The 18814-nt window shown below is 39.4% G+C and overlaps 1 protein-coding gene across 2 annotated transcripts in view; it reads left to right on the top strand.

Moving 5' to 3' along the window:
• The first annotated feature begins 2843 nt into the window (after positions 1-2843).
• VAPA (VAMP associated protein A) overlaps positions 2844-18814 on the top strand; it is a 40500-nt gene continuing 24529 nt past the window's right edge. Inside the window, exon 1 of one of the 2 annotated variants that reach the window (XM_046024644.1) lies at positions 2844-3149. In XM_046024644.1, the coding sequence (XP_045880600.1) occupies positions 3071-3149 (79 nt within the window). In that variant the 5' untranslated portion in view covers positions 2844-3070. The remainder of the gene's footprint in view (positions 3150-18814) is intronic. The other variant, XM_046024643.1, reaches the window with a different exon arrangement.

Genomic DNA, 18814 nt, shown 5'->3' with positions numbered 1-18814 from the left:
TTTCAACGTTGACTGAGTTGTATTACACAGTGGATTGATCCCATACAAATTCATAACTACAGAGTACTTTTTAATAGAGGAAAGCTTAACATGTTTAACTATGGAGATGGTTATATTTTGTTACCATTTGTACTGGTAACTTTTTTTTTAATCCTTGCCAAACCTGTGAGATAATCTGTCCAAAGGTGAATAGCATTAGTGATTCAGTGGGTTGACATAATATTCAAGGACTTCATACTTCTTAGACTCATAAAAACTTCTTAGTAACCACAGAAATATGCTTGAGTATGTATGTATATATATATATATATATATATATACACACACACACACACACACACACACACATTGAGTATTACTATATATGTATATATGTACTCTATGTATTTGTTAATACAATATAGGAAGAAGAATGGATATTTGGCTCCATGTTTCTCCATTCCTAACTTAAATGTTAAATGATACATAAGTCAATTACATTTTAGATCATCTTAATCACTTCTAGTTATCATTTCATTGCGGCTTTGGGAAAAACAAAAATGCATGGGATGGAAAACTGGGCAACTTTCCCCCAAAGTTTAGCTCTGTTACTGCCATGAGATGCTTTCATTTGTCTTTTCTTTCCCATATTTAAAGCAAAAATAAAACTTGCTGTTATTTGGTAATTCTGAGAAGGGTGTGATGATGTTTGTAAAGATCTCTGAGCTAGAAGAAAGGTATTAATAAATACCAAAGCATAAAATAGCATACTAGTTAATAAGGGATAAATGATTCAGGAGGACTCTGAGTCATCATTAAGGCGATGTTCTAAAATAGTAATGGAGGAATTATTCCAAAGATGTTTCATGGATTCTTAGATTACCAGATATTTAAATTCTCCTATAGTTCTAAGGCAATATGATAATTGAAGCAATATTGAAAAGACAAAAAGTCCATTTCAAAGGTAATGACTTAAGATGGGCAGAAGTTTCTTCATGGTATAGACTGGAAAACTGGAATACATCCAGTTCAGACTTCCCATTGAATTCATAGTGAATGGGTAGCCATTGTTTCGTTTGCGAGTGAGGGGGCGCTTCCCCAGCATGCTGTACTTGCTAATTGCTGTCCCCTCACTGGGGATTCCCAAATGCTTTCCGGTAAGAGAAATGCCCATCTAGCTGTGGAGGAGCCAGTTCAGCCAAGGCTAATTAATTTGCCTATGGATAACAGTTCTTAGGCAAGTAAAAAAGAAAAAAAAAAAAAGAAAAAAAATGCAGTTTGTGACAGCTTTAGAGCTGTCAGTTCACAGCTAAGGATGTGTGAGACACTATCCTTTGGAGTGATTGTCAATCTTAACTTTTTTTTTTAAAACCTTAAGCCGTCTCTTGACAAACATAAGGCTTTTGTATTCTCCTTTGATGATGATTGATATTTCAAAATAAATTTTGTGAATAAAAATAAACCAAAGGAAAGACAAATTTAGAAAATACTTTTCCCGACTATTTAAGCACTTCTACCCTCCGAGGTTTTTCACGGCTTGAGATACATTCTTCTGGTGTAGTACAATCTTCCGCTGACGCTGGGTTAGCTGCTCTGGAGAGCTATCCCCACATGGGCCCTGAGACATGCATGGACTGAGCTAGAGAACTTGGGACTTTATGCCTACACTTAGATTACTGTCCACTTGCTCATTTATTTTCAAGACAAACCGCGCTGTTCCTTCATGGCAGCAGCCTCAGCATGTCCTTTCTTTTCTGGTGCGTCCTAGGGACTAAAATTTGAGTAGTACCGTACAGGTTTATTTACGGCACATTCATTTGTTTCATTTGATGTTCCTGTCCCCGAGTACCCTGGCAATCGGTTAAAGGTCTGTCAGCACCTCTGCTCACAGATCTTCCTCATTCGGTTCGGATTACTACACGCTATCCATAAAATGATACAGATGGGATTCATGTCCAACACGGCAACGTGACAACTGTTTCGGTTTGGGTCTATCATTAATAAAACCGAAGAACAGACGCCCGCAACTGAACGCGGTAGATTTTGACTTCTATTTCCAGCTCGTCAGATTTCCCCAACGGCGGGTTTGCTTCCTAAACGAGCGGTATTTCCTCCTCTGCTTTTGCATCACTGGATTGAATTCAGGAAGCAGGAGACGTTGGATTGGAATACGACCGAGAATGCTGCCCTACCAATAGAGGGATGGGTAGATTTAGATGGAGAACAAATTGACAAATCCCGGCCTGTTTTCCACAGGGTGTATTTTATATTCTAGGCGGGCGACCTCAGGTCAGTTTTCAAAAGTTTTTTTTTTTTTTTCCTATTCAGCGCAGAGGAGACGCTCTCTGAAAGCCAAAAAGGAGTGTCAGCGCGCCCCACCCCATTCGCCTCCAACGGACCTCATTAGCCTTCCCGCCCACAAACAGCCACTACTACAATTCCCAGCAAGCATCGCGCAGGGCCGCAAAAGGACCAGGTCCCACTGGTATGCTGGGAGTTGTAGTGAGTGAGCCCGACTACTCTTGCCTTCTGTTAGGCATTCCCACTCGGAAGACGGTAATGCGCTGCCACAGCAGGCTCTCCAATTTCGTAGTTGGAGCTAAACGTGACCGAGGATTGCGCCCTTCTGCCCTGCGGTGTGTACCGCATCGGTGCCACCGAGCTTCGCTCCGCCCTCTGTGCACGCCCGTTCCCTTGACAGCTCGAACTCCGAGGGGGTCTCGAGGCCCGGAGCGCGCAGGCGCACCAGCCGGCGCCGCGCAGGGTAGCTCTCGAGGGCGGGACCAGCGCAAGGGGCTCCTGGCCGCCAGGGCGCGCACGTAGGCACGCAGAGGCCGTCACGTGGGCTGCCGAGGATCGCAGTGCGCGTGGCCGCGGCGGCTGGTGTGGGGTTGAGTCAGTTGTGAGACCCAGAGCTGCTGACCCAGCGGGCGGCCCAGTGGCCCGGCCACAGAGCGGCAGGCGTCGGGGGTTCGGGAGCCGTGAGCTGGCCCCATCATAGAGCTCGGCCGAGCCGGCGCCGCCGTCGTCCCCCGCCCCCAGCCAGCAAACCGCCGCCGCGGGCGCGCCCCCGCTCTGCGCTGTCTCTCCGATGGCGTCCGCCTCCGGGGCCATGGCGAAGCACGAGCAGATCCTGGTCCTCGACCCGCCCACAGACCTCAAATTCAAAGGTGGGCTGGGAGAGGGCTGCTGCCCGGCTGGGGCGGGCGGACGGCGTGATTTAGGGTGGGTAGGGGGCGTTGAGGGAAGGTCGACGGCGGGCCGCGAGTGAGCGTCCCCTCCCCCACGCCCCGGCACTTTCCATTCTGCCCGGTTCCCCGCTCCGGCCCTCGGCCTGCCTGCCCTGCGTCCGGCCGGCTCCCTCCCTTGCCCGCTGGCGGCTCGATGCGCGCGCCGGCCAAGGCGAGGCGGAGGGGCCCGGCCCTGGCGCCGCCGCCGCCATCTTGCGGTCCCGCGGGGGCGCCTCCCGGGTGCTGCCCGCGCTGCTGCCCGCGCCTGGCTCTTGTCCTTGGCCCCCGGGGGCGGTCGGGCGTTGTCTGGGAGGGTGTGGGTGGGCGGTGACCTTAAAGCGTGTGCTCGGGTCTGCGACGGGAAGGGGGGGGTCTGGGGGTGGCGTAAGTGCGTCGGTCGCTGGAGCCGGCTGTCAGCGGCTGTGGGAGGCAAGGCTAGGCGAGGCGGCGGCGCGGCGGCCCTGGACTTGGTTCCGAGAGCGAGCCACCCCTCCGTCTCGAGCAGGGGCTGGGTGGAGCCGGCCCCCGGCCCTTGCGGAGGGGGTTGCTGCCTACCTTTTTGCCTTGTTTAGAATTCGGCTGTCAGGTACGAGGAGCGTTAGGGAGGCGGAGAAGCCCGTGAAGTCCTGTGGTTATGACTTACCCGGTTGTGTTGGCAGAGACCCAAGCGCGTGCGGGCAGGAAAGCTATGCGTCAGCCCGGGAATTGATAGTAGTAGGTTAATAGTAGATGTCTTCCTGGTCCTCCCGTATGACATTTCAGCTCACCTTCCGCGCCGGGCAGTCCTGGTGTTTGCTCTTGTTTAGCTCTTTAGCTTAGCTCTTCGGCAGCGGAATTTTCAGTGTTGGGGACTTTTGCCTCTACGTTTGCGGTTTAGGAGAAGGTTGATGAGGTGTCACTCAGCTCTGGAGCGCCCTTCATTTACTTCGTAGCAATGCCTCTGACAAATTATAAGTCCGATTTGGTGATCCCTCAGGAATCCTGAAGGGCTCTTTGGCCCATTTGTTTTTCAGTATGTAGGGTATCTTAGGGAAGAGAGTTAAACTGGCTTCTTTTTACGAATACCGAAAGCGTGTGGCGATCCAAAATGGAAAGATTCCTTCCTGTCTTAATTTCAAGTGTAAAGTGATTCGCTTTTTGGAAGGTTCATTATCTTGTATTTCAATTTCAGCAGTTACGATGAGAGCAGTTTTTGTGAAATGTGTAACCATTTCAGTGCTTACAACAAGATAAATCCTTTATCGTTGTAGAAGATTGAGTCCAAAGGAGAAACAATTGCTTTCCATAGGCAACGTTTTAAATAGTTTTTAGGAATTTTAAAATATCGTCTTCTGGTATTAGAGTAATAGTGTATAGCTAGTTTATTTTGCAAGCTTTTTAGTACATTTGCAAATTTCTTTGAATGGAAATGGGGCCTGCTTTTTCAGTAAGGATTTAGTTTTAAGACAACTCAGTTATTTTGAGAAGCACTAAATGTATTTTATTGTAACAAGTTTGTGTGTGTGGCATTTCATATCGTTTTAGCTGAAAGGAAAAAAAACCACTTTGGGGAATCATGAAATTACCTTAGATAGCCATTATCTTTGGTTGGAGGAATTTAATGTAACCCCTATAATGGGTTGTGTTCTTTTGAGAAGTTAAAAGAACTTTTACTTTTTGACAGGCTGAGTTTACAGAGGAAATATCTCTACTGGATAACCATATGTATATTGCTGTTAGGGACTTAGAAGCCTTTAAAACCAGTTTTAGGCCAGGAAATGTCCACGGAATTTGAAGTTTTCACCCTAGAAAAGTTGTAATGTTGCCACAGTAAGAGACTAATAGTAGTGGAGAAGCGAGCTAAAAAAACTCAGAACCCTACGCAATAACATTCATATGTTTTACTTATTTTAGGTATTGTAGAGTTATTAGTCATGATTATAGAACAGGTTTTTCTTGTGTTATGGATGAAAGTAATTCCCAAGGACCATTTTTAAAAGTTTGGACATCAATAACCACTTTTTAAAATTGACTTCAAAAAATATTTCATTGAAAAATTTATAGAGACATACTCAGTTGAACCACTTATTTAGTGAACACTTACTGAAAGCTTTATGCCATCCCTGTATTAAGATTATTCAGCTGAGTAATTCAGCAATAATAAGTTTATATTTGGGGGTTCAGTGCTAAACAAAGCAGGGAGAGATTTACAGTTTGTAGTTTAATGGGAAAAGCACCCAGTAAAACAGTGAAACATTTTAGGTTTTATCTTTGCCCTTGAGGAGCTCTTGAGACTAGTGAGGGCGACCTAAAAGGCTTGTAGGTGCTATAACAGAGGCAGATTGGTATGAAGAGAGATGCTCCCCGCCCCAGGTTTCTTGAAAGAGGTTAATTTTCATTTAGGGAGTAGGAGAAAAGGGTTGGGCAAGGGAGTGGTAGTTTACTCAACCACTGATGTAAAAGAATGTATGGCTTATACTTCAGTGGTTTGCTGTGTGCTTCTGTTCTAAGGGGGGGGGGGATAATGGGGAGGATTGGGAAACAGGAGGGTAGGATGAATTAGGAGAGGCGACCTTTGGTGTCATTTGGTTCCTTCCTTCATGTTATTTTTCTAGTCAAGTGTAAATAATTTGCTGTGATGGAAAGCTCTCTGTATTCCAGTGCACTGTTCAACACTAACTCATTTAGAATCCACAAAACTCCTTACGCTTAGTTTGATGATGTTATAAAGTCATTTCATTCTCACTTGCCCTAAACCATCTGTAATTTTTAGTTTAAGTCTGTTAAAGGATAGTTTTCAAAATTCTCTTACCTTTCAGTAGGCTTATTTGAATTCTTTTGAACTCAACATTTGACTAAGATGGTTTCTCCAAGAGGGACTCATTTAATCATTCTGAGAATAGGTAGTGAATTTTTCTGTCATATGCGTAACAGTCATCTTGATAGAAATTATCAGCACTTTGCACAATTATGGAGAAACGGATACCAGTTTAATACATTTTTGTAAGTAATTCTTTTATTAAAAATTTTTTGTTTTATACAGTTGTCAACATATGAAGGTTCTTTTATAAGGGTGTAATGAATTCTAAGGTAGCTCTTTTGTTGCATTGGTAAAGAAAAAGAGGTAGATCTGTTTAAATACTGGCAGTAATTTGACCTAGAATTCAGATTTGAAATTTGAGATGTTTTTTTCTGCACTGTAATTTATTATAATTAAATTTTTTCTAGTTGTATTACACAATTTATTTGTATAGTAGTATTGTAGTTTCGGAGAATAGTTGGAAGAAAGAAATTTAGAAAATGCTAAAATAATTGTCAAAGTATTCTTCCTCATAATAATCAGAGAAAGGACAGTAGGCTAAAACCATTGTGTTGAAGGTGGCCCATAGCAGTATTCAGCCAATAAAGAAAATTAAGCTCTCTAAGGAACGAAGAAACTGTTATGTGTCCGCCAGAGCATCTTTGAATAGCAGCACATTACTAAGAAGTCCAAGTGAGGATGTAGAGTTCTACTCTTTGGCACACTTTTAGGTCTTTCAGATCAGCTCCTGTTTTGCAGTGGCTTCATCAGATCCCTGGGGTGATTTCCCCAGCCTTTTCCTGGGCTACAGACATCTTATTACTTCATTCCTTAAAAGCTTTCGAGTAGCTCTTGATTGCCCCCTGGATAAAAGTCCGTTTTTTGTTTTGTTTTTTTTTTGTTTTGTTTTGTTTTTGTTTTTTAGTATGGCATTTAATCCCTTCTGTGATGTGCTGTCTTCTCTTGTAACACCTGTTCATCTGCACACATCCACACTTTTCACCCTGAGAAAGAAAAACCCTTCTCATATCCAAGCTTGTTTGTTCTCTTTTTGTTGGTTAAGGTAAAATCCCTCATGATTCATACTTAGACCGTGTTTCCTTGGATATTTTCCCTCTCATGTTTTCAACCACTGGCTTCTTCCTTTAAACATACAAATACACATAAGTCTTTCATTTTAAAAGCAAGCAAACAAAACAACTTTTTTGACTCCCAGCCTCTTCTGGTATTTGTCCCTTTCTCTCCTTCATTTCCTTTGCAGTCAGACTTCTTGGAAAAATTGTCCCGGTTCACTGTCCAGTTTCTCACCTCTTGTCCACTGTAGTACTGCTTCTATTGTCACTGCTTATTGATTGCTGATCGCATTGAGCATTTCCAATGCTTCTCTCTTTGGCACTTGACATTATTAACAATTTTTCTTTTTAAAAACTTAAGCCTTTTGACTTCTGTGTAATTGTCTTCTAATTTTCTTTGCTGTCTTAATTGTCTCATTTGTGGGCTTTTTCTTAATTGCTAGTGTTTCTTAGATTCTGATTTGGTTTTATCTCTTTGTTCAGTCTCATTGTTTTGATGACTTCTCTTCCTTGCTCTCTCTTTGCCCATGTTGGTTCACACCCAAATTTATATTTTAATTGAGACTTTACGGTAGTCAGGGTAGTCAGTTATAGAATTGCTTATTGACTGTCTGGATTTGAATTTTAACTCAAGACTTTTTGTGGGGGAGGGGCAGAGGGAGAGAGAATCTTAAGTAGGCTAGGAGCCCTACACAGGGCTCATCTCACAGCTCCGAGATGATGAGCTGAGCCGAAATCAAGAGTTGGGCTCTTAACTGACTGAGCCACCCAGGCACTTCTTACTCAGACATATCAAAGTCAGTATATCCCAAATGGATTTTTTTTAAATAACCCAAGCCTACTAGTCTTCCCATATTTTTAATATTCTGTGGCATCATGATTGCTTATACCAGAAATACTCTGTATATCTTTTAATTAAAATCTGTATTTCTACATCCCAGAGATAACTCTTGAATCTCTTTTAAAACAACTCTGCTTTTAAATATATTCATTTTAATTCATTAAATTATACAATAAAGATTTGAGTTTCTGCTATGTGTAATAAGTGTTGAATTAGTGTTAGAACTACAGTTTTGAATAAAACAGAATCTTTGTTATTCATGAGGCAAGTCCAGTGGGAGAGATAGACACCAATCTGGTTATCAGAACGAGGAGATGTAGCTGTAAGTAGTGTGTAGTGCTATGAAAATGTGAAATAGAAGACTTTGGTCTGGAAAGGGAAGACACAATTGAACTAAGATTTTCTAAGAATGAGCAGTTTCCTGGGTGAAGAAGAAAGGAAAATGCAGTAGGAGTTGCATGTATTTGCAAAGGTCCTGTGGCAGCAGGGAGGATGAAACATTTAATGTTAATTAACATGTTAAACTAACATCTCATGAGTGTTGTGCTGGTTTGTTGGTTGAGTAAGGAGTTTTGTTTTTATCCTAACCCACTGAGGGATTTTAAGTGGGGGGAATGGTAGAGGTAGAGGGAATGGAGTGATAATCACATACATATTTAAAAAAAAAAACAAAAACGACATAATTCTGGTGACAACATCAGATAATATTAGGGGGGGGAAACAGAGATGAATTAGGCAGTTGTTCCAGTCCAGGCAAGAAGTGACAGCTTGGTCTGAGGTATTGGAGATGGTAAAAAGTTAGAGGATGAAGCCAGTGAGACTTGGTGGTCTATTAGATAAGCTTATGCAGAGTAAAGGTATCTTGGATGTCTCTCAGATTTCTGACTTAGGTAACTGGAGGAACAGTGGTGCTGTGCGCTGAGCTAAAAAAAGAAACACTGGATATTTGAATGAGGACCACATGTGTTTTACTTGGGGTGTTTGGGAGAGTGATAGTAGGAGGATCCTGATTTCATTAGGTATGTTAGATATTTTTAGGTCCTTTCAAGATAATTAATAAAAGGTAACTTAGTAGGTTTTGGTTATATGGATGTGTTACTGAGGGGGAGAGGTCTGGGGTTTGGATAGTTACTTTATTTTGGGTGATGATCTCTTTTTTTTCTACTAGTCTGTAGATAGGCCTGCTTTTCACTAGTGTCACAGTGCTGCTAGAACTACCCTTTGTAAAATGCAAACCTGGTATTATTGCTCCTTTGGTTAAAGAACCTGGCATGTTTTCCCATTATGTAGATGAAAAAGTCCAAAATCCAATGCCTTCCTTTTCATTTCTCTTCGTCGCTCTGGTTACATGAAACCATTTCCCCAAACGTTTTAAGCTATTGCAAGACTTTGCACAGGCTCTGTCCAGAGTATTGTTCTCCCTCACGTTTGTGGAGCAGTCTCCAGTTAGTCTTTACTTTTGTGAAGTCTTTGATTTTGAGGTCCGTGTTGGTCATCACCTTCCTTCTTCAGGCCACTGTTGAAGCTTGTGCTTATCTGTAATATCACATTACATAGTATTTATGCTTGTGTATTTTTTCTCTCCCAAACTGTAGGTTTAATTACTTGAGGATATACTTGTTTTATTTTTATGTCCATGGTAACAAGATCTGGCATGGATGATGGCCCAGTAAATGTTGATTGCGTTTATAGGACTCCGATAATTTCTCCTATAATTCCATGGTTTTCATCTTGGATCTCTTTTCAGTGGGGTTTTCATCTGTCTTTGCAGGTAGTTGTGTTTTCAAATTTTTTTTAGTTCCAAAAAAGAGATTGTAGGGTATTTTATTAAAAGCAGACTAACCATGAATCTTTTTCATCATTGCGCTTCACCCTTTTTTGTTTATGAAGTGTGAAGCAGGACTTGGTGATTTCCTGGATAGTTTTTCTGGCCTTAAAGGTTTTGAATATGTGTGACAGCTGAGAACAAAAAGAAAAGATGTTTCTGTAAGTGGACAAATATATATAAGGAATTGGGAAAACTTGATTTGTTCTTGAAGTTTGGTATTTTGTGATTGTTAGTGCTGGTAATTTTTTTGTTGGTTTACTGTATTAGTTACCTTTTAATTTCCTTTAGGTAAGACCTTTCTTCACCATGCAGAGGTGTTCTGTGAGGAGAGTCTGTTAGCAAGCACCCTTTTATTTTCTCAGAGGCACTTTCTGCCCTCTCTTTTTCTTGTGCTTTTGGATCTTAACCTTGATGGACCATTCATTGGAGTCCTAGCTGCCTTTCAGAGGAGAAGGTGGTTAACGTTAATACAGAATGAATCTTACTTTTCTCTTCAACTGTTAAAAGTTGTTTTAAAAGAAGATTAAATGTAAGAGGGTTCCTCTTACTTGCAAAAGCTTGTTTATTTTAACTGAAATGTGACTCAAATTACTAGATAAAAAGTTTAAAACTTCTTATGAAAGCTTTCAAGTAGTCATAAAAATACTGTAATGAACCTTTATACTTAAATATAATTTCATATCCTTAAATTTAATAATCACAGCAGTTTATCACGTTTGTTTATTTTTTGTATGTTTGCTACTGGGTTTTAAATGGATTGTGGATAGCAAACATTTCAAACCTAAATACTTGAGCTTGTTTTAATAAAGGGACATTTTCTTTATACATAATTATAATGTCATTATCTTAAAACCAAAAATAATTATTTAATATCATTTAATATTTAACGTATTGAAATTTCCCTAATTGTACTTCTGTTTTTAGCTGTTCAGTCTTCTGTGTATTGCATTTGGTTGTCATGTATCCAAGTCTTAATTTTAAACACCGCCTTTCCTGCCTCCTTTTTTTTTTTCTTTTTCTTGTCATACTATTTACTCATTGAGAAGATCAGGTTGTTCAGTAGAATTTCTGATACTCTAGATATGTCTGAAATGTGTTTCCTGTAAATTTGGATTTAGATTTGAAGGCTTGATTAGATTTAGGTTTCAGTATTTATTGGTAAAAACACCTCATGGATGGAATTCTGTCACATCAGGTATAGTGTCCGGTTATCCCAGTTTTAGTGATGCTGATTTGTGGTAACAGCCTTCATAGAAAAGTTGTGTAGATATGAGCCTGTTTCTGGTAATATGTGCAAAAAAAGAGGTTGGAAAGAAAATGTTAACAGTCAGTTAGCTCTGCTTTAGGATTCAGGTGTCTTTTGTTTTTATATTTTTACTTTTCTGTGTTTTCCAGGAATTCACATTGAACATGCATTGCCTTTTTTTTTTTTTGTAAGATTTTATTTATTTGATACAGAGAGACAGATCACAAGTAGGTAGAGAGGCAGGCAGAGAGAGAGGGGGAAGCAGGCTCCCTGCTGAGCAGAGAGCCCAAAGCAGGGCTTGACCCCAGCCAGGAGTCTGAGATCATGATCTGAGTCCAAGGCAGATCCTTAATGGACCGAGCCACCCAGGTTCCCCTGTGTTGCTTTTCATAAGCGAGAAAAATTTAAAATTATTTTATCAGTCTTAATACCTTTAGAAGATTAGATCCCAAAGTCTTCATTTGTTCTTCCTGTGTTACTTCCTTTTATTTTTAATTGGTAAGTTAAGTCTTTTACAGTCTGAGGTCTTATTTTTTTTAAAAAACACATTAAGTTATAGGAAGGTAAATAGGAAAACAAGTATAATGTTTGCAACCTTCCAGTAACATTTCACAAATGAAGTTATATAAAGACAAATAGAAAGCCATGTGCATCTGAAAGTCAATCTAATTTATAGCTATCCTGTAATAATTTACAAATCATAACTGTATATTAAATGTGATGTTTCTTTGAGCTCTTACTATTGGCATCAGTTGATGTTCTCTTGTGAGAACTATGAGAAGTGAGATTTGTTTGGGGGTATTTATTTGTCTCAGAATGGCTCCTGCAGGTAAATTTTTAGGATCCCAGTGTTGACTGGTCCAGTGGCGAGCACCTAACCCAAGGCCAGCCAATATATGTGCTGATGACTGACCAGCCAGAATTTTGATACCACCCCTTTAAGCACACTTAAAGGTACGTGATAGGCTTTAGGTCTTTAAAGTAGGCTGATTTGTGCCAATTCTTAAACAGAAGCAACTAGTTGAGAGAAGAGGAGGAGAAAAGCTGGCCAGAGATCTTGTAGTCCCAGGAATCAGTTTGTCTTGAATGAAGGCTCCTTTTTTTTTTTTTTTTTTAAATATTTATTTACTTATTTTAGAGAGCGCGTGAGCAGTGGGAGAGAGCATGTACATGAATGGGGGGGAAGGTCAGAGGGAGAGACTCAAGCAGCTGCCCTGCTGAGCGGGATACCTACGCTGCCAGGCTCAATCCCTTGATCCATGAGATCATGATCTAAGCTGAAACCAAGAGCTGGACAGCTCAACCAAACCACCCAGCGCCCTGCAGCCTCTTGTTGTAAGGCCAGTTATACTTCATTTCCTGTGTCATTGAGACTTCTTATATCTTTATAATAAACTCTTAAGTATAATTTTGTTCTTCATAATCAATTCATTGCTTAAACAAGATTGGATTTCATAATTTGTGAAAGTATTTTCAACTTTGTGATGGTCACACATTTCACTTTATGAAAATAATCTAGACCAGTGTCTTAAATTTTTATGGAACAAACATCCACATAGATATTTTTATGAGTTACTCGTCATTAATATACCATAGTTTGCTTAACTGCTGTTCTGTTTGGAATTTGGAATGTTCTTTTTTTTAATTTTAATTTTTATTTATTTTTAATATTTTATTTATTTATTTGACAGACAGAGACCACAAGTAGGCAAAGAGGCAGGCGGAGAGAGAGAGAGAGAGAGGAGGAAGCAGGCTCCCCGCAGAGCAGAGAGCCTGATGCGGGACTTGATCCTAGGACCCTGAGATCAGGACCTGAGCCGAAAGCAGAGGCTTAACCCACTGAGCCACCCAGGCGCCCTGGAATGTTCTTTATAACTAGAGTAATCATGAACATTTTGTACTATTTTCAAAATTCAGGTTAAATGAATGAGTCTAGTTAATGTGTATTTTAAAGAGCTTTCTTAGGATTCAGTTAACATTTTTAAAAATAGAGATGTTAATTAAAAAGAATTAGCATGAGAGGACTTTAAAATACTTAGCTTGCAGTGTAATTTGATAGGTTTCTTATAGCCCTACATTTTGACAGCTTTTATTTTGAAGCTGTGTATTTCCATATATATATATATATATATATATATGGATATATATATATATATGGATATATATATATATATATCCATTTATACGTATTTACCCCAGTACTTGGATAATCTGATGAATTGGAGTGACTGCCATAGCTTTAAAGGTATAGGGTATCTTTGTTTCCTCTTCAGTTGTTTTCTCTATAAAATCAGAGATACTTTTATAACACGGGGGAAGATGAAGCACTTGGTCTTGTTTTCCGAGTGCTGTTCCCACTACCAAAAAGTTCACTAACAGTTGATCCTCAGAAGGTGTGTTTTTCTGAAAATTTTTCAGTACCTCCCCCAGCGCTTTGCAAGTAAAAGCCTTTATGAACAAATTGAGCTAATAGGTATACATGTTAAAAAGTCCTCCTGATCATAAAATTCTGGACACTAAGTTTGGAATGCTTAATATAGTGAATTGAAAAAGGATGGAAGAGTGTAAAGCAAATAAAAATTACTGAAATGTTACCATCTAGGATTAACGACTGCTAACATTTGATGTATTTCTTATGTTTTCTGTGTATAATTGTACACACTTATTTCCTGTATTTTTGTTAATATTATTGTGATCATTTTCTTCTGATCTAACACGTTTTAGATATGCAAATGGTGCTAAAAACTTTTATTTCCATTTCTCCCCGAATACCATTTTCCTTTTTTGTTTCCTAGCATCCTTTTTTTTTTTTTTTTTTTAAAGATTTTATTTATTTATTTGACAGAGATCACAAGTAGACTCTCTGCTGAGCAGAGAGCCCAATAGGGGGGCTTGATTCCAGGACCCTGGGATCATAACCTGAGCCGGAAGGCAGAGGCTTTAAACCCACTGAGCCACCCAGGCGCCCCCCCACCCCCCACCATCCTTCTTAATTAGATTTTAAAAAGTCACCTAAACTCTCAAGATACGGAGCCACCTCTGTTTTAATAAAGATGTTAAATTAAGTATCAGGCATCCTTCATGTTTAGCTTTGAATGGAAATGTTCTTTTTCAAATAGTTTTTTAGGTGTGTGTGTACGTCTTATTTTTCTTTAGTAGAAGGTTACACAATGGAAGGATGTAGTTTATATAAAGTTACAAATCAAAATGTTTTGTTTCTGTGAAAAGACAATTTATTGTTTATTCTCTCACTAATGTTTTCCAGACTCTCACTGGGGTTGTTTAGCAGAGTGTGTGTCAAAAAAAAACACTTCTAAAATGTTTACAATAACTTAATACAAAATGTTAATAAAGCTGTGAAAATTTAGGATTGAATTTTCTGCCATCTTGCCGTAGAGTAGAAGATATTCTTTAATTAAAGCCATAAGCAGGTGAAGTTGATCATAATGTCACATAAGTTTAGAGCACAGAGGAACATTGGAGGTCATTTTGGTCTACTGATGCTAAAATGCATGGAGTTAGACTGCCCTGGAGAAGTCAGGTGGTTTGGTCAAGGTCACTCACCTAGCTAAATGGTTTTAGATTTGAAACCTCTAATTCAGTGTGCTACTTTATAGTTTTTACAAATGTCATATTACATCATCAATAACAGAAACTGGCCCCTCCCTCTCCAAAAGGCTTCCAAAGGAATGAAGAGAATAGCTATTTTGACTTTTGACTTAGGTGCTTTTCCATGTGAAGTTAATGGATGAGTATTTAACTAGATGAACAAAACCCTACTACATTTTTTGAAACTGGTACAAAAGAAATAAGACAGGGTTCCTGCCTATCTGTAACTTCTTTTAACTACGACTTTAAGTCCCATTCTAGATGAGAAAAATAGTTTTTTTTTGGTTTTGAAAGACTACATACTACTGCAATAAGTGGATTTTGGTGATTTTTCATCTATTCTCATCATGTATTCATGATTCAGGATCCGTATTTTTATAAGTAATGTTAGTGAAGCTAACATACTAGTCTGTGTTAATTACTTCATTTCATTCAGGAATGAATTGACTATTTCTTCTTAGGGAGTGTGTAGTTTAGTTGGATGAGATAAAGTAAGTGAGAAGTGTTTGAGAGAGGTATAGAATATGTGCTGTGGGAATTGTATGGTCAGCCGTCTTTCTCCTCCAAGATTCATGCCTTGGCTCATTGCACTGTCTGCTATTAATTATTCAGAGGCCACTAACTGAGTCTGTTCCTCATAGCCAAGAACTCAGAAAGATCTTGTCAAGAACTGAGGGGTCTGAAAATTGAGTGTACTATAATTTTATGAATATTGGTAGAATATATGAGATTCCTGGGTTCAGAGACAGAGGACTTTATTATTCATGACAGTGTATGTAACATGAGCTTTGTATTTGCGTTGATTTCCTTTGCCCCCTCCAAGGGCAACACATGGATTTAGTTCAGACAGATGCTACTCACGTAGTGGGTTTGCATCATAGCTGAGAAGCCATTGAGTGTAGGGAATCTGAGTCTTTGCTAGTGGGCTGCATGGAAACTTACCTGATTTTTTTTTCCTAGAGGAAGACCTTATCTTTTTTATAAAGGACAATAAAAAACCTGCTCTCTCCTCAGGAGGGAGGCATTGTTTTCCAAGACTGAACAGTCTTTAAATACATACTTTAAAGAAATACTGAACTCTTTAAATACATCCTTGACAAGATAATCTGGTGCCTCCACATTGAAAACATGCAGAAGTGCTGGAGACCTATAGAGAATTATCTCCCAGTTGGACTCGGAGTAGCTAGCCGAAATGGGTGTCTCAGAGTTCATGAATTAATGTTCATGTACATTGCCTTTTTATTCTTAAAGCTGAGGCCTTTTCAATTTCTGAAATGCTCTATGCTATAGACTACTGCTTATCCTGAATTAAAACTTGATCTTAAGAGTAAGCAAATACTGAACTCAAATTGATATGCATGTTGGGGTGTTTAGGAGTGGGTGTACTGATGTCTTCAGCTTACTTTGCATCAAAAATAAGGTGGATGGACAGAGATGGATAAATAGGTTGATAGTCTCAAATACAACAAAATGTTAATTGTCCAATCTAGGTAATAGATATATGATTATTTACAATGATTTCAGTTTCTTTCTTTCTTTCTTTTTTTTTTTTTTTAAGGATTTTATTTATTTATTTGACAGAGACACAGTGAGAGAGGGAACACAAGCAGGGGGAGTGGGAGAGGGAGAAGCAGGAGCGTTCCTGCTTCATTCAAGCTTCCTTCCCATGGAGCAGGGAGCCTGATGGGGGCTCAATCCCAGAACCCTGGGATCATGACCCCAGCTGAGTCAAAGGCAGATGCTTAAGGACTGAGCCACCCAGGTGCCCCAATTTCAATTTCTTTGTATGAAAATTTGCCGTGAAATGTTGGGGGAAAAGCCAAGCCAACAGCTGTCTTCTATTCTCTCTCCCAACTCAGTTTTTGTAACTAAACTCACCTTGGAATTTCAAGAAAACTTGAATGTCAATTCATATAAAAATGTAGATAGATAACAACATTTCAAAAACTTGTCTAGTCAGAGTGGTTCTACTTTCAGCTCTTTTAAGCATTATGAGCTTCTTTTTAAAATTGGGGATTTGGAGATTAAGGGTCCCATTTTTAGAAGGAAATCATTTTTCTGCATGCTAGCATTTTAGGTATATAGCCTGAGTATAAAAGGCATTTCATGCAGGAAAAGTATTTTAGATAAAGGAAGCAGACTAGTCCCACCTGGCACATCCTTCTAGGTAACTGTCCTGAACTTTTACTACATTTCTGAAATTTTAGTTTGCAGGCTTTTAAAAAATAATGTCCAGATTTTTTTTTTTTTTTTTACACAGAGACCATATTTGTGTCTGTTACATTTCTGATTTTTAGAATTTGGGGCAGGGCATAGGGATTTTGGCTTACTGGCAATAGCAGTTGTGTTGGAATTAGGACACAATACTTAGTGACAGAAAATGTTATGCCTGCTTAAAAGTGAGGCTAAAGGAGGAAACAACCCGTGTAATTATAAAAGGTAGGATTATTTTGATTATAGTTTTTTTTGTTGTTGATGAGTACAGTAAGTATCATGTGGAATTTTCTTATGTGGAATACTATTATATACAAACAGTGAGATTTCATCTCTAACCTAGGAAGTATGTATGAAATCGTAACTGATTGGTGACTAGTGTACTATTATGTAATCTTAAAATGGACTATTTCAGTGATTGTATCTAAATGTTAAATTAAGCATTTGCGTTAGTCAACTGGCAGAATGTTCCTCCACTTAGAGGGCTTAAGGTTTAGAAGTATTCAAAAAGTACTTGTTTTTTATATAAATTGCTTCAGATATTTACTTTCTCATCAAAACTGTTTCTCACTTTTTTTCAGGTTTTTTTTTAAGGATACATCAAAAATCAGCTTTTCAAAAAAATTATTGTTTTGCATAAATGAAAAATATGTATGGTTTATAGAATTACCAAAAAGTTAAATATCCATGTAATCACTGCGTGGGACAAGAACTAGAGCTTGGCTGATCATTCTAAAAATCTTCCTTAGGGGCGCCTGGGTGGCTCAGTCAGTTAAGCCCCTGCCTTTGGCTCGGGTCGTGATCCCAGGGTCCTGGGATTGAGTCCCGCATGGGGCTCCTTGCTCAGCAGGGAGCTTGCTTCTCCACCTGTCTGCCACTTTGCCTGTTTGTGCGCGTGTGCTCTCTCTCTGACAAATAAAATCTTTAAAAACCTTCCTTGTACCCTCCCAATTACTCTCTTTCCCTGCAAAGTTGATCCCTGTACTGTATGGTAATCGGTTACTTGTTTTTCTTGATGGTTTAACAACCAGAGCTTTGCAAAGGATAAGTTTTCATTTAGTCAAGCAGGAGATTACTGATACAATGCAGTGGTTTTTAACCCTATTGGACAGGGTGCCCCATTTTTATATTTTATATTCTTTAATGCCCACTTTACCATGTCAAAATAAAGTTCATATATAAGATTGCCTGCCAGCGTACGGTTTTAAAATTTTAATATAATGCCCTAATTATAAAGGAGAAATAAAAAGAAAGTTTATAATGACATAAGCATTTCAGTGTAAATATTTGGGCATCACTACAACAAGAGGGAATGAAGTAGCCAGATACTTGTAACCTTCCTAATAACAAGTAAGTTTGGATTTAGTAGAACACAACAGTTATCTGAATAGGGCTGACTGGTTTTCTTTAACATTTTGACTTAATAAGAGCAAAATAAGAAAATTTATGCATATGGGTAGAATTGTGTGTGTCACAAATGCTGATACAAGTGTGTTGTGATTCAAGTATCATGAGCTGCATTTGTACAGTAATTCTCGTAATGGTAAACTTAACCTTTTCAAGTTTTGGGGGAAAGAAAACAGATTTTTCCTTTTTCACACAATAGATGTATTTCTGGAAAAGATTTTCATTAGTATGAATTCCTGGGAGGGGTTGTTTGAAAATTCCATAGGATGAGGGCATGATACTTATTTGTATGTGACTGCCCAGGCATTGCATAATGTCTAACATCCTGTTCATCCCTGCCCCCCCCCCCCAACGTGCCCCCCCCCCCCCCCCCCAGGAGGGAGCCCGATGTGGGATTTGATCCTGGGACTCCAGGATCATGACCTGAGCCCAAGGCAGTCACTTAACCAACTGAGCCACCCAGGTGCCCCGAGCCAGGTTTTTTTTAACCTGAGGATTCAGGGATCTATGATATATGGTAGCTTTTTTGTTGTTGGTTAGATTTTTTCTTTATTATTACTTATTCTTATTAAGCGCCAGCTTAATACTGCAGAAAATTTCAAATCCTT

Source organism: Meles meles, chromosome 12, assembly GCF_922984935.1.
Source record: "Meles meles chromosome 12, mMelMel3.1 paternal haplotype, whole genome shotgun sequence".
NCBI lineage: Eukaryota > Metazoa > Chordata > Mammalia > Carnivora > Mustelidae > Meles > Meles meles.
Note: the sequence above shows the minus strand (reverse complement) of the source record. Positions and strands in the feature narration are given on the sequence as shown.